This window comes from Ylistrum balloti, unplaced genomic scaffold (assembly GCF_031769215.1).
Source record: "Ylistrum balloti isolate Yb309-2 unplaced genomic scaffold, AGI_CSIRO_Ybal_v1 Utg370086, whole genome shotgun sequence".
NCBI classification, from domain to species: domain Eukaryota; kingdom Metazoa; phylum Mollusca; class Bivalvia; order Pectinida; family Pectinidae; genus Ylistrum; species Ylistrum balloti.
This window is the reverse complement of record NW_026782120.1, coordinates 396,618-413,615: the sequence shown is the minus strand read 5'-3', so window position 1 is coordinate 413,615 and position 16,998 is coordinate 396,618. Positions and strand designations below refer to the sequence as shown.

Genomic DNA, 16,998 nt, shown 5'->3' with positions numbered 1-16,998 from the left:
TATCCGTTCATCATCTCGTAGACATATAAATTGATGGCTTTAAAGTACTTTCAAATTTAGCGAAAACCAATCCACCACGATAATTGATGTCTTACAGTATATTATATAGTCACTAATTTTCATATCAATCATTATCGAATGAATCATCGACCACATCGAGGGTACATAAAGAATGAACTTAAAATAGTTGAAACTGAAGAATGTCCTACATCAGCAGGTTTTCACGATTTTAACTCACCGCTAAACATTACCTCTGCTTTCCCGAATATGGTATCAATTCATAGATAATCGATTGATTGTCACAGGTCGCAATCAAAGCTTTCTCATAAAATATATAGCTTCTTTGGTACCAATGCATTTTATATCTCAGTAAATAACTCTATTGTACATTACAAGATGTTTTCATTCATACGCAAGAGTTTTACATCAGCAAGGGTTCCTCTCGAATTGTTAGAATTTGTGTGTAAATATAATGCAAATGTAATGATTGAGATCACCTGCTAATGACATAAATAAAACAAAACACCTTGATTAACCTATTGTTATGGTAAATACAGGTAAGAAAACATTTAGCATTGCCGAGAAAAATCCAGAGCGCTGTCAATTCATGAGATCTGCACTGGCAAAGAGCATAGCAGAAACTAGGCAATTCTTTATTTCCAAATATGGTCAACTTTTTAATATAAAAAAGATATTTCATTGATACATTATATCACTATATATAAGCATGCTTACCTCAAAGCCTCCATTTTCTACACTTGACCACAACCTTGATCGGACATCACCATTCTTGACCTTCAATTATATCAAGGACATCACAAATACATTTTTGGTGACCTTGACCTTGACTTATGACATTATGATACATATAGTGATTAAACTTTCAATAATGGCCATTCTTAAAGTTGTATCCATCATAGTACTATTATTTGTTAGTCAGTACATTTTCATTTTCCAATGTTTATCAATAAAACTCGCAGTGTTGTTGCATAAGCTAGCTATGAAAATATCACGGATATATATTACAGTGTTGATGTCTTGCGACATTTGTAAGTCAGGCTGGTTATGTCGGCGAAAACAGTAAACCTTTTGATTAACTTATTTCATAGAAATTTCTTGGTGCATTATAGAGGTGTAACAAGTTCCATTGCAAGTATGTGATATTAAGATAATACAAATATCAATTGTTATGCATGGGTACGAAAATGTTATTTTTTACCAAGAGTCACAATGACTCAGAGCCACAGTGTGTACGACAATCAAGTACTCAAAGCAAATACTGTCATGTTAACATAATCATAATCCAAGCTGAAAGCCGATAAAACTAGGGAAAACACCAACAAAAGATTTGCACAGATACTCGTGAAACAGTACAAAGAGAATAGGAAAAGGTGTTCCCAAAGGTTGAGCGTCTTTGTGACAATATAGAGCTTTAATTATTATTCAACGTTTATTTTTGTTATATATATCCTTTGAAATTAACCATTGAATACAGACTCTGTAACATTAATTTGTCTTTGACGGTAACGAGGTGATGTCAGTATTGTCTGTCAGCTATGTGTGTTATGTTTACTTATGGTCAACAATGTCACTAGATAAACTGACGTATCACAAAATCGAGTATTTATCACGGTAAGTAGAGGAGCACTAGTAGAGAATTCCAAATTTATAAAATAACGTATATATCTTAACTTTGATGCTCGTTAGTTTGCCTGTTAATTTCGTTGTTTTAAAATTTGCTCTTATTTGAGAACGTGACATTGCTTACTTGAATTGATCAAAGTTTGCATGACGGGTGTCGTCGATAAAGCCGAAGACGCTTACTCTACCGGAACACCTGGTCTTATTGTCCTTGTACTTGTTCAGGCGTCTCTGTGTAAATCTTTCTTCTGTTCATATTTTGCTCTAGTTTCATGGAATTTGAAATGAATTATGATTATGTTGCCATGTTGGTATTTTCGTGATGTTTTTTGACAGTTCATCATATGTTGCTAAACACTTTGTGTTTTACTTTGTAAATCTTCATCTTCAAAAGAATATGTTCATCTTTCTTCTCTAAACTTTATTTGCCAAACATCTGACCTTAAACAGTTACTTTGGAATTACCGAACCAATAAATCTAACTCTACATTTGTATTAAAAGGTGTTCTTTACTTTTGTGGCTTTGCACAGTAATATGAACTTTGCATCCAGCCAAATTCATGATTGAAAAAACAAATCTAACCACAGCTCCATATTGAACAATGCAAATGAACCAATCCAGCGGTATAATCATATGAAATTATAGAAACGTTTAGAATGGTCATTAGATCTAGTCAAGGCCATGTACAGCCGTTCTAGCAAAAGAATTCAAACATAAAACGTCAATAAAAATCAATGTTCCCAAAGTAACCAATCGACATTATTACCTCTTCTGTCATAAAAAAACCTATAGTCGAGAAAAGGTTTTCTTAAAGTTGTTTTATCTTAAGTGACAGTGTGAATTTTGTTGTCTTCCGGCCAAACTCAGTTTTAAAAATAAACTAATATATGCCTTTTTATGTAAACTTTCGACTTATACAGCTGGAAACCAGCTTTTTTTATAATTCTTGATCTAAAAATAACTACTGCTTAAGGGTGTTCTGATATAGAGTGCACTTCAGTGGCTGTGTTGAAAACTTAGTTAACAGGTTTACATACTGTATAATCATTAGTATGCTTTGCCAGTCATGGAAAACATTCACACTCTTGGGGCAAACTCTGTGGTATCATGTACTGAAAATAGCATTGGAGGCATTGTATATAAAAATCGGTTCATGTTCAAAATATTTTCTACTGTCTCAGTAGTCGATATTTCTTATGGGAAGAAGTGTATATCAGTTAATCAGGGATTCTAAGATGTAGTGATTGGTCTGGTGTGGTAATGGTGACTTTGACTGGTGTGGTGGTATCTTTGACTGGTGTGGTGGTGACTTTGACTGGTGTGATGGTGAGTGGTGTGGTGGTGACTTTGACTGGTGTGGTGGTGACTTTGACTGGTGTGGTGGTGACTTTGACTGGTGTGGTGGTGACTTTGACTGGTGTGGTGGTGACTTTGACTGGTGTGGTGGTGACTTTGACTGGTGTGGTAATGGTGACTTTGACTGGTGTGGTGGTGACTTTGACTGGTGTGGTGGTGACTTTGACTGGTGTGGTGGTGACTTTGACTGGTGTGATGGTGAGTGGTGTGGTGGTGACTTTGACTGGTGTGGTGGTGACTTTGACTGGTGTGGTGGTGACTTTGACTGGTGTGGTGATAATTTTGACTGGTGTGGTGATGACTGTGACTGGTGTGGTGGTGACTGACTGGTGTGGTGGTGACTGACTGGTGTGGTGGTGACTTTGACTGGTGTGGTGGTGACTTTGACTGGTGTGGTGGTGATTTTGACTGGTGTAGTGGTGACTGACGGGTGTGGTGGTGATGGTGACTTTGACTGGTGTGGTGGTGACTTTGACTGGTGTGGTGGTGACTTTGACTGGTGTGGTGATGACTGACGGGTGTGGTGGTGACTTTGACTGGTGTGGTGGTGGTGACTGACTGGTATGGTGGTGACTTTGACTGGTGTAGTGGTGACTGACGGGTGTGGTGGTGATGGTGACTTTGACTGGTGTGGTGGTGACTTTGTCTGGTGTGGTGGTGACTTTGACTGGTGTGGTGGTGACTTTGACTGGTGTGGTGGTGACTTTGACTGGTGTGGTGGTGACTTTGACTGGTGTGGTGGTGAAGTTGATTTTACCTGATATTGCTACTGTACCTTTGTCTTAAGTTCTGTATACGTATATATAGAATTTGGTGAGTTCCAATTGATACTGGCCATCTGTATCATTGCAGGTAACAGATTTTACCTAGGTGAGAATTATCGAGCGTGTCAGATTCCTTTTAGCCGGAAGTAGTATGGCTGACATTTAAGCATGCAACAGATTCTTTGCAATCTGTCCAGTACGTATGATATTTCTGATTTTAAAGTATGATCTACCAATGACTAATGGTGTGATAACTACATAGACGAAGCTGGTATTACAGTATATGTGTGTAACCTCTTTATCTTAATGGTACATCTCTGGTAACTTCCACACAGAAATTGTCTATGGTCCATTTTGAGAGTCGCGACGTCCGTAACATCATCACTTGTCTCGTGAGAGGTGACGTGTATTTCTGATGATATCGAAAATCGGACATTTTAGAGCAATAAAGCGAAATACGTTTTAGAAAGGTGAAATATTACACATGTCCTTTCTAAATTACCAATATTCATCCAGACAATGGAGGTTCTTGTTAAATCACGTGACCGCCATACTACGCGATTTTCTGAAAACGTGAATCTCGTAAAAATGTTCTCATCATGATTATTATTCAGAAAATATAACATCTTTGGTATGTGTATGAAGTGGTTTGGATAATAGCATTGGGATGATACCCCTGTGTAAGTAGAATGGGCAATTACAAATGTGTCAACTGAACTGTTGATAAGGAAACAGTGTATCATTGTGTGTCTGTTTGTTTTTGGGTGTATTTCCCTATCAACAATTAGGATTATTATATTATTTTAACATTGGTGGCTTTCTCAGTGAACAACATACGAGAGGTTCGTCGCAAACCATCCATAGCAATTTGAGTAAAGTGGATTGCTAAAATAATGACATGGCAACACATATCGGTCCGTTTCTCAGTTTCCTGATGACGTCACAAAGTCGGGAGCGTGAAACCATCCCCGGGTGCAGTTCAGTCTTACACGTATTTCATGTAACACGGTTGATTTACAGAAGTCACATCTTTTAATTCTGAGGTCATCATAAGAATCCTGGATTAAAAATCTTTATAGATATCCAACATCAAAAACATAAGTTGACCTTTTCACTTAAACAGCTAGGGCGGACTCCCAAACATTCATGTATTAATAACTTTTTTTTATAATTTACATAACATGTTGAATTTATGATAGGTGTTACCAGATATTGTGTCAGTCTTCAATGGAAGACGTACATGATTCCTAGACATCAGGGTTGGTACCTACCACAATTAGGTCTCGCCCTACACTCTGGATTTCCCTGTAACAACAGTAGTTATCTCACTATATCTGATCAAACTGTCCAGTCAGACCATGACAAATGTCTAGAAGTACCTGTCCTCCCCACGAATTCCTGAAACACGTACCATTTTGAGCGTGGTGACTGTTAGTTAACACATCAGTGTTTAACATGTATTTCTAGTTACAGAACAATATATGATAATTATGAGTAAATAAAACTTTTTTTCTGATACAAATGACATGTGGTTTGTACCTGTGTGTATAATAAGGGGTGATCATGTTACGTTCCACGAGTCCCAGAGAATATACCTTTCTCGGTCTGTATCAGGTAGTAAATTGACTTAAAGTTCTTGATATCTTAGGTTTTTTTGTAGATGTTCTGCTAACGGTAATAGCAAACATAGTCTGTGAGAATGCTTAATAAAATTGTACACATCACCAGCAAACTTGTTTTCTGCTTTTCAAGTTATTTTATCTTTGTAAATATGATACTAGTATTTTATAGCCGAAAATCAAAGATTTGGCCATCTATGATAAAAAAATGACAAAAAGATGATCAGAAATTGTGTCAAAAAAACCCAAAATAAAACAAACAGACAAAAAACATTGTTAAGAAACTGATAAAAACGTCTTGTATAAAGTAGAAATGGACGATAGGCTCGTTAGATTCAGCTTCAAAAATGTACACCAACAAAACATAACGAACGTTTGTTTCTAAATGAATACCAACACAAACTACAAGTCACCAAACACCTCAGCAGATTACGAACTTCTTACCATTGTCAACCAATGGTAGTTACAGTTCATATAAATGACTTAATAAAAACCTTTAGTTGGGTTTATACAACACAGAACAGTACGCTGGTAGGTACACGGAAAGGATGGGACCGGATGGGATTGGGATTGTGACGGGTGGGACGGGATGGGACGGGATTAGGACGGATGGGACAGGATGGGACGGGAAGGGACAGGATGTGATGGGATTGGGTTGGGACGGGATGGGATCGGATTGGACGGGATGAGATGGGACCCGGATGGGATAACGATTAGGATGGGATTGGGATTGGGATGTGACAGAATTGGGACGGATGGGATGGGATGAAATTGGGATTGGGACGTGATGGGATTGGGACAGGATTGGGACGGATGGGATTGGACCGGATGGGATTGGGATGGGATATGATTGGGATGGATGGGATGGGAGCGTATGGGATTGGACCGGATGGGATTGGGATGGGATGGGATATGATTGGGATGGATGGGATGGGAGCGTATGGGATTTGGATGGGATAGGATTGGGATGGGATGGGATTTGGATAGGGATGAGATGGGATTGGAATTAAAATTGGGATGAATGGGATGGATCAATAGATAGCCGGAAAGATCCATCTGATTCTCAATAAAAAAAAACGCGTGCTTGTTATGTGTTTTAGGTGCTGGATCAGAATTCATAATGGATGATTTGAAAGCTAGCATACACACTGTACACTTATAAATTGTCATGTCTCTAAAAGCTAGCATACACACTGTGCACTTATAAATTGTCATGTTTCTAAAAGTTAGCATATACACTGTACACTTATAAATTGTCATATCTCTAAAAGCTAGCATACACACTGTACACTTATAAATTGTCATGTCTCTAAAAGCTAGCATATACACTGTACACTTATAAATTGTCATGTCTCTAATAGCTAGCATACACACTGTACATTCTTAAATTGCCATGTCGTAAAAAGATAGCATACATGTTTACGTTTACAATCTTAATTCGTCATATTATATCACTGTAGCATTCATCTGGAGAAAGAAAGCAAACATCTCTGTCGGTCACAAAAAGGTAGCATACAGCCTTAACTACTAGTACACAAACCATAGTGTTCAACAGTATTAAGCAAAACGTTTTGTATCCACGAGCAAAACAGTATGAGATATATAAAATTACGATTTAGATAAATGTTATTTCGACACGATATTGGATGAAATCTTAGAAACAGACAATTCCCGTGTTGATGTCTGTAGGAAGCCTGACTGTCATACTGGGCCTAGCCATGTGTATCTGCTTTAACTCTATATCAGATACATATGTATACATTTAGAAGTATTAGCATTTCTGTCATTATGTATGCAAATATCGTTGTAAAATGGACATCACATGTGATCTTATGTCATACGTATGTGTCGCGAAAACACGAAGTAAACAGTGACACCGGGCTCTTGTTATAGAAAACCCCTATGTTGGAAAAATGATAAGTGATGTGGTCTATACTTTTATTCCTAACGTTTTAACAATCTTAGGTTTCTACTTTGGCATGTCAAACTAAATGGGAATAAAAAATATAAATAATTACCAAAACCAAATAATGTGTTTTTTATTTCATGGATGTCCCCAAAATAGTTTGACATATTTATTAGATAAACTCATTAGGAATTAGGATTAGAAATGTTCAATTTGCAGCAGAACAGACCAGAAGAATTGTACTTGTTCAAGAAGCTTGTGAATGAGGACAGACGACAAGAATTTATCTACTCAATACCAGACACGTCTGTTCCGTTGTTCCAGTTTCTAATAAGATATACCACAGGTTAAAGCACTGAGCCAATAAATAGACGCAAAAAAAACATCGAAGGATATTCAAACATTGTTGCGGATTTACCGAGTGTTAATGTTTGATCATTGTTCTTCATCTTTCTGTTTTACACATGCGAGTCTGTGTCATAAGTGAAATTAATAGTCCCTTTGTAATCCCGCAGTTTTGCTTCAATCATCACTCACAAAGTAAACCTTTGATCAGAAGATACGGCAACTGTGGTTGTATCACTGTGGGTCATAGTGATCAGGGTTTATATAGGATTTATAAGAAAGGTTGTTAGTTATTCAAATGTGATTCAGACTATATAATCCACACATATACATCGTATACCTGATGACATGTTGACATTACATATCCGACATCAGGTCTCCTCGCTTACATAGTGTAACAACCCCTGATGTTCTTCATGACACGCGTGTGGTGTGTGCATATTCTCACGCGCGGTCAAGCGCTTAGCTTGATATCTCATTTAATATTTTGTTAAAATATTACTCATAAATTATAACAACGTTACATTTGGGATATGATTTAAGCTTTGTACACAATTAATATGATTTTATGGAAATGACATCTACATCATGAACTGTGAATTTCCGGCTCTTTATATATATATATATTGAATACCCTGTAATGTATCTCCTATGCACGCTGATGAACCCAAACCTTTCAAAACGTTCAAATGTCACAAAACAACTAAGTCTATTTATTTGTTATTCTTAAGATCAACAACATGAGACTATGACAACAGTACGAAGAAAGTAAACATCGCAGCTCTTCACCTGTATGACTTTACAGTTACAATTTACAGTAAACTTTAAGTGTGCGCAAAGTAAAGTAGTTACAAAAGCATGTGCGCGTGCCATTTGAAATGAACGTTACCGTTTTACAATAATTAACATTCATTGTATATACTTTTGCACGTGATGGCACTTTCGGTACATTTAAGGACACTTGCGCGTGATACATGTAATTCCAGAAACACACATCTTTTGTATCATAAGTGACCACGTGCGTATGCTATAGTACATAAATGTATACCTGTTTTACGTCATTTGAGCACGTGAACATTGTACTTCATAATAACTTACATTTATGTATAAAACTGAGGCCACGTGCGCACAGTATCACGTGATGGCACGTGAGAGTGATTATTATGTAACACTTACGTATTTAGCATCCTCCGGGTCATACTCCTCTCCCGTCAGGTTGTGCCGAGCGTCGTGTAGTGGGAACTCCTCTGATGATTGTACGAGTATAAGAAAAATCCCAAACCGAACTGACATTAATATCCAAAAATATGTAAAGAGGAAATACATTGTCAATTGTATGTGAAGAAAATTCGACTTCTTCGGACAAAGTTTATCATTTATGATAAACTTTGTGGAGCATACAGTCTGAAAAGGTATATAAACATATACCTGTCTGTTTTACAGAAAGATATAAATATTTAATGAAGCGAAGCACAGATAGTTACTGTTGACAGGTGAATGTGTAGTTAGCACACATAAGACAATATACCAGAACACGTTGTCTAAACCTCTCTCTCTCTATATATATATGTGTGCCGACGGGTGTGCGTTTCGTTTGATTTTTATCATTATATACATCTACCCCATGGCATCAATCATAAGTCAAGTACCGGAAGTGGAATTTGGCGCATGCCCTGACACTTGTATATTACCTGAAGGCACATTCTTTAATTATTGGTGGTAGACAGTGTTTATTACACCTGAGTGATGTGTGTATCTACTATACAGACAATCTAGACGATGTACTTCACGACACGCCCCTCTGTAAGGTCACGTTGAAACACACTGGAAACCTTAATGAATTATTATAATTTCAATCGCTTTATGATTGTGAGATGGATGTCATTAGGGACGTTCTAATCGACTGCACGTGATATGGCAGAAAAAACATATCCTTTACATGTACATGCAATATTGCTGATTTAAACATATTTTCTTTATTCATTTTTTTCTACGTGGGCGTGGAGTGAATGACTAAAAAGGGGTAAAGAGAGAGAGAGAGAGAGAGGGGGGGGGGAGTTAAACACAGTCATTTTTGTTTTATTTAATATCAGAAAATCATTTTAAACGTCTCGATGTATAACTTTTCGTAAACATTTGTCATTTAATAATGATAGATCAAGCAGTTATCTGAAATCAGAAGTTTTTGAGAATTATTTCATAGTTTTAATGCATTTACTACAGAAACGAACAAAACAACTATATCGGGATCGGTTTTAAATATATGTACAATCCGAGGGGGATTTTGTTTTTGCACTTATTTACATTTAGATAATGATCGACCAATGGAAATCCACATTACGTAATTTATTTCAGAAAATTTCGAATTTTATTGTCCTCCGATAAAATCAACACGGGGCACGTACTTATGTTATCAGAAGTTGTCTGGAGACAAACACTCCTCTTACTAAGGGCAGTATATGCATTACGTAAGCATGCACTGGAGAAATTTAGGCATGGGACATTTGTCTGATACATGTATCAAAGGTGTTTCGGGGTGTATGATGAAATTTCTCATGTTATCCGGCTGTTTCATTACATATGACAACACATTTCTGCCGTGTTTAATGGTGTTTTCGTCAATATAATTAGGATATGACGTTTGTTGTAACCGCTTTGGTGTCGTTTTACTGGAATGTTATTAGGGATGAAACAAATGACAAATATCAGTATAACAATAATCCTTAATGGCCATGATCTCAGGTAATATATGTTTGACTTACCTCACCATAGTAACCAATGTCTTAAGTCACGTACCGCCCTCACGCGATTATATCCACATATTAATCAAGAAAAAATGTGCATTTTGTCTCCTAACATTCCACAGGGGAGGGTCCCTTCACATTTATTTCGAATTAATCGAATTGAACTACCGAAAACTTTGATCGTCATTACTCCTGCCCATTTGACACGTGCGTGTGGTCGTGCGTGCGGTCATAATGGTGGCAGGTTGACTCACACATTACGTAGCAACCATCTACAAGATATTGTCTCTGAATCTCAATAAATAAATGAGAATTTTTGTCTAAGTTTCTTTGAACCATGCGCAAACGACGTTCATAGTGAGAAGCGGAGATCATGAACCATTTGAAAATCAGAACAAGTGGCTGAGTTGAATTCGCTCATGACCTGAAAATTTGTGATGATGATGATGATGATGATGATGATGATGATACAAGTAGGCATGTGTGTGAAAGGAAGTTTGTTCGTATTGTCTTATTTATTTTTGTACCAAAATTGATTTTAAAAAATGAACTGATTTTTTTGCTTTCACTTAGTAACTTATCAAAATGGTTTTCTGAGTTATATGACAAAGATTTCCTTAAACTACTTTTCATTTCGTAAGAGATTTAGGCTAAATATCAATTGCAAGTTTTGCTCGCCAGGGCTCGTAAAGGCTCGTAACTTCTATGACTCGTTTCGTAAGATCGTGTATGAAATGGAAACTCATTTAAAATCGACTATGTAATGCTTTATCATGAGTTCTAGAATAGAACCGTATTTATCGAATAAGCCCAGTACAAGGAATCTTCTAGGGTTTCATGGAAGATTTGCTACAGATCACCAATACATGTAATAAGGTATCTCACTATATATACAGCAGTGTATTTACATTAAAAACATTTTGGTCAATGTAAATAATGTATCCGATTATATTGATCGAGAGATATCCGACGGACCAACAAAGTAAAATCCGTGGTGTTGCTATGGCAATAACGATAAACAAAGCATAGCAAGAAAGATAACTCTTGTCTCCGTATTCAGCAGCGAGCATGCCCGATATGACAAACGTTTGATAACCAGTATACCACTTGAGTTATACCCCACACAACAGACCTACACCGTCTGTCATATCTACCAGATTTACTTTTAATTCACTAATACAAATATAAACATAAAATTGAACGATGGATATGTATTAGTGAGTTGTCTCCCTTCCGATATCATCAAACAAGTAATGGTTTGTTTGTGTCATCTTTCATTTTGACAGTTAAGATGTGTGGTTTTCATGGTTTGAGGACAAAAGCCACGATACACGAGTATCTGCTGGTATGTGTCAATCTGTCATTAACCAGGTAACATTCATCATATCTATAAAAGAAATAATCAAATGTCATTACTTTCCTTGCTGTGTCCCAATAGTTTGAGTGTAACCATCTTTGTTCTGCATCACTTAATCATTAAGAGTTTTTTAAGACCGAATTTCTATTTCACAACGGCGGCTGTGGTAAAGCTTGTCTGAATTAGACTTCACAAAAGTTTGTCTTCAAAGAAAGTAACATTATAAGAAAAGATGATGGTTACAATATGTCAGGGCAAGGCAACCAGGTCAGTGGAGGGTTTTTTCAATCAAAATGGACGCTTATACTCAAGGATAGCCACTTGTTTAACTTTGCTCACGAGTCACGATCGTGACATTTTAAGAACCCAATAATAACCGACCAAAGCAGGCAAATATCAGTTGTTAGCCGTCAGATATTTGTTGTTAGCCGTCAGACATCTGTTGTTAGCCGTCAGACATCTGTTGTTAGCCGTCAGATATCAGTTGTTAGCCGTCAGATATCTGTTGTTAGCCGTCAGATATTTGTTGTTAGCCGTCAGATATTTGTTGTTAGCCGTCAGATATCAGTTGTTAGCCGTCAGATATTTGTTGTTAGCCGTCAGATATCAGTTGTTAGCCGTCAGATATCAGTTGTTAGCCGTCAGATATTTGTTGTTAGCCGTCAGATATCAGTTGTTAGCCGTCAGATGTTTGTTGTTAGCCGTCAGATATCTGTTGTTAGCCGTCAGATATCAGTTGTTAGCCGTCAGATATTTGTTGTTAGCCGTCAGATATTTGTTGTTAGCCGTCAGATATCAGTTGTTAGCCGTCAGATATCAGTTGTTAGCCGTCAGATATTTTTTGTTAGCCGTCAGATATCAGTTGATAGCCGTCAGATATTTGTTGTTAGCCGTCAGATATTTGCCGTCAGATATTTGTTGTTAGCCGTCAGATATCAGTTGTTAGCCGTCAGACATTTGCCGTCAGATATCAGTTGTTGGCCGTCAGATATTTGTTGTTGGCCGTCAGATATCAGTTGTTAGCCGTCAGATATTTGTTGTTAGCCGTCAGATATCTGTTGTTAGCCGTCAGATATTTGTTGTTAGCCGTCAGATATCTGTTGTTAGCCGTCAGATATTTGTTGTTAGCCGTCAGATATTTGTTGTTAGCCGTCAGATATTTGTTGTTAGCCGTCAGATATCTGTTGTTAGCCGTCAGATATTTGTTGTTAGCCGTCAGATATCTGTTGTTAGCCGTCAGATATTTGTTGTTAGCCGTCAGATATTTGTTGTTAGCCGTCAGATATTTGTTGTTAGCCGTCAGATATCAGTTGTTAGCCGTCAGATATTTTTTGTTAGCCGTCAGATATCAGTTGATAGCCGTCAGATATTTGTTGTTAGCCGTCAGATATTTGCTGTTGTTAGCCGTCAGATATTTGTTGTTAGCCGTCAGATATTTGTTGTTAGCCGTCAGATATCTGTTGTTAGCCGTCAGATATTTGTTAGCCGTCAGATATTTGTTGTTAGCCGTCAGATATCAGTTGTTAGCCGTCAGATATTTGTTGTTAGCCGTCAGATATCAGTTGTTAGCCGTCAGATATCAGTTGTTAGCCGTCAGATATTTGTTGTTAGCCGTCAGATATCAGTTGTTAGCCGTCAGATATCAGTTGTTAGCCGTCAGATATTTTTTGTTAGCCGTCAGATATCAGTTGTTAGCCGTCAGATATTTGTTGTTAGCCGTCAGATATCAGTTGTTAGCCTTCAGATATTTGCCGTCAGATATTTGTTGTTAGCCGTCAGATATCAGTTGTTAGCCGTCAGATATCAGTTGTTAGCCGTCAGATATTTGTTGTTAGCCGTCAGATATCAGTTGTTAGCCGTCAGATATCAGTTGTTAGCCGTCAGATATTTGTTGTTAGCCGTCAGATATTTGTTGTTAGCCGTCAGATATTTGTTGTTAGCCGTCAGATATTTTTTGTTAGCCGTCAGATATTTGTTGTTAGCCGTCAGATATCAGTTGTTAGCCGTCAGATATTTGTTGATAGCCGTCAGATATTTGTTGTTAGTCGTCAGATATTTGTTGTTAGTCGTCAGATGTTTGTTGTTAGCCGTCAGATGTTTGTTGTTAGCCGTCAGATATCTGTTGTTAGCCGTCAGATATCAGTTGTTAGCCGTCAGATATTTGTTGTTAGCCGTCAGATATTTGTTGTTAGCCGTCAGATATTTGTTGTTAGTCGTCAGATATTTGTTGTTAGCCGTCAGATATTTGTTGTTAGCCGTCAGATATCTGTTGTTAGCCGTCAGATATCAGTTGTTAGCCGTCAGATATTTGTTGTTAGCCGTCAGATATCAGTTGTTAGCCGTCAGATATTTTTTGTTAGCCGTCAGATATCAGTTGTTAGCCGTCAGATATCAGTTGTTAGCCGTCAGATATTTGTTGTTAGCCGTCAGATATCAGTTGTTAGCCGTCAGATATCTATTGTTAGCCGTCAGTTGTTAGCCGTCAGATATTTGTTGTTAGCTCAGATATTTGTTGTTAGCCGTCAGATATCAGTTGTTAGCCGTCAGATATCAGTTGTTAGCCGTCAGATGTTTGTTGTTAGCCGTCAGATATCAGTTGTTAGTCGTCAGATATCAGTTGTTAGCCGTCAGATATTTGTTGTTAGCCGTCAGATATTTGTTGTTAGCCGTCAGATATTTGTTGTTAGCCGTCAGATATCAGTTGTTAGCCGTCAGATATTTGTTGTTAGCCGTCAGATATCAGTTGTTAGCCGTCAGATATCTGTTGTTAGCCGTCAGATAGCCGTCAGATATTTGTTGTTAGCCGTCAGATATTTGTTGTTAGCCGTCAGATATCTGTTGTTAGCCGTCAGATGTTTGTTGATAGCCGTCAGATATTTGTTGTTAGTCGTCAGATATTTGTTGTTAGCCGTCAGATGTTTGTTGTTAGCCGTCAGATATCAGTTGTTAGCCGTCAGATATCAGTTGATAGCCGTCAGATATTTGTTGTTAGCCGTCAGATATCAGTTGTTAGCCGTCAGATATTTGTTGTTAGCCGTCAGATATCAGTTGTTAGCCGTCAGATATCAGTTGTTAGCCGTCAGATATCAGTTGTTAGCCGTCAGATATTTGTTGTTAGCCGTCAGATATCAGTTGTTAGCCGTCAGATATTTGTTGTTAGCCGTCAGATATCAGTTGTTAGCCGTCAGATATCAGTTGTTAGCCGTCAGATATTTGTTGTTAGCCGTCAGATATTTGTTGTTAGCCGTCAGATATCAGTTGTTAGCCGTCAGATATCTGTTGTTAGCCTTCAGATATCCGTCAGATATCAGTTGATAGCCGTCAGATATTTGTTGTTAGCCGTCAGATATTTGTTGTTGGCCGTCAGATATCAGTTGTTAGCCGTCAGATATTTGTTGTTAGCCGTCAGATATTTGCCGTCAGATATCAGTTGTTAGCCGTCAGATATTTGTTGTTAGCAGATATCAGTTGTTAGCCGTCAGATATTTGTTGTTAGCCGTCAGATATCAGTTGTTAGCCGTCAGATATCAGTTGTTAGCCGTCAGATATTTGTTGTTAGCCGTCAGATATTTGTTGTTAGCCGTCAGATATCAGTTGTTAGCCGTCAGATATCAGTTGTTAGCCGTCAGATATTTGTTGTTAGCCGTCAGATATCAGTTGTTAGCCGTCAGATATTTGTTGTTAGCCGTCAGATATCAGTTGTTAGCCGTCAGATATCAGTTGTTAGCCGTCAGATGTTTGTTGTTAGCCGTCAGATATCAGTTGTTAGCCGTCAGATATCAGTTGTTAGCCGTCAGATATTTGTTGTTAGCCGTCAGATATCAGTTGTTAGCCGTCAGATATCAGTTGTTAGCCGTCAGATATCAGTTGTTAGCCGTCAGATATCAGTTGTTAGCCGTCAGATATTTGTTGTTAGCCGTCAGATATCAGTTGTTAGCCGTCAGATATCAGTTGTTAGCCGTCAGATATCAGTTGTTAGCCGTCAGATATTTGTTGTTAGCCGTCAGATATCAGTTGTTAGCCGTCAGATATCAGTTGTTAGCCGTCAGATATTTGTTGTTAGCCGTCAGATATTTTTTGTTAGCCGTCAGATATTTTTTGTTAGCCGTCAGATATTTGTTGTAAGCTGTCAGATATCTGTTGTTAGCCGTCAGATATCAGTTGTTAGCCGTCAGATATCAGTTGTTAGCCGTCAGATATTTGTTGTTAGCCGTCAGATATTTGTTGTTAGCCGTCAGATATTTGTTGTTAGCCGTCAGATATTTGTTGTTAGCCGTCAGATATTTGTTGTTAGCCGTCAGATATCAGTTGTTAGCCGTCAGATGTTTGTTGTTAACTGTCAGATATTTGTTGTTAGCCGTCAAATATCTGTTGTTAGCCGTCAGATATCAGTTGTTAGCCGTCAGATATCAGTTGTTAGCCGTCAGATATCAGTTGTTAGCCGTCAGATATCAGTTGTTAGCCGTCAGATATCAGTTGTTAGCCGTCAGATATCAGTTGTTAGCCGTCAGATATCAGTTGTTAGCCGTCAGATATTTGTTGTTAGCCGTCAGATATCAGTTGTTAGCCGTCAGATATTTGTTGTTAGCCGTCAGATATCAGTTGTTAGCCGTCAGATATCTGTTGTTAGCCGTCAGATATCAGTTGTTAGCCGTCAGATATCAGTTGATAGCCGTCAGATATCAGTTGTTAGCCGTCAGATATCAGTTGATAGCCGTCAGATATTTGTTGTTAGCCGTCAGATATCAGTTGTTAGCCGTTAGATATCCGTCAGATATCAGTTGTTAGCCGTCAGATATTTGTTGTTAGCCGTCAGATATCTGTTGTTAGCCGTCAGATATCAGTTGTTAGCCGTCAGATATCAGTTGTTAGCCGTCAGATATCAGTTGTTAGCCGTCAGATATCAGTTGTTAGCCGTCAGATATTTGTTGTTAGCCGTCAGATATTTGTTGTTAGCCGTCAGATATCAGTTGTTAGCCGTCAGATATCAGTTGTTAGCCGTCAGATATCAGTTGTTAGCCGTCAGATATTTGTTGTTAGCCGTCAGATATCAGTTGTTAGCCGTCAGATATCAGTTGTTAGCCGTCAGATATTTGTTGTTAGCCGTCAGATATTTGTTGTTAGCCGTCAGATATCTGTTGTTAGCCGTCAGATATTTGTTGTTAGCCGTCAGATATTTGTTGTTAGCCGTCAGATATTTGTTGTTAGCCGTCAGATATCTGTTGTTAGCCGTCAGATATCAGTTGTTAGCCGTCAGATATCAGT

The 16,998-nt window shown here is 37.9% G+C and overlaps 1 protein-coding gene across 1 annotated transcript in view; it reads right to left on the bottom strand.

Annotated features, from left to right (window-relative positions):
• Positions 1-8,958, bottom strand: part of LOC132549893 (zinc metalloproteinase dpy-31-like) — a 41,568-nt gene extending 32,610 nt beyond the window's left edge. Inside the window, exons 1-2 of the mRNA XM_060213867.1 lie at positions 8,809-8,958; positions 736-795 (exon numbers count right to left, since the gene is read on the bottom strand). Of these exons, the coding sequence (XP_060069850.1) occupies positions 736-795; positions 8,809-8,958 (210 nt within the window). The remainder of the gene's footprint in view (positions 1-735; positions 796-8,808) is intronic.
• Positions 8,959-16,998: the final 8,040 nt, after the last annotated feature.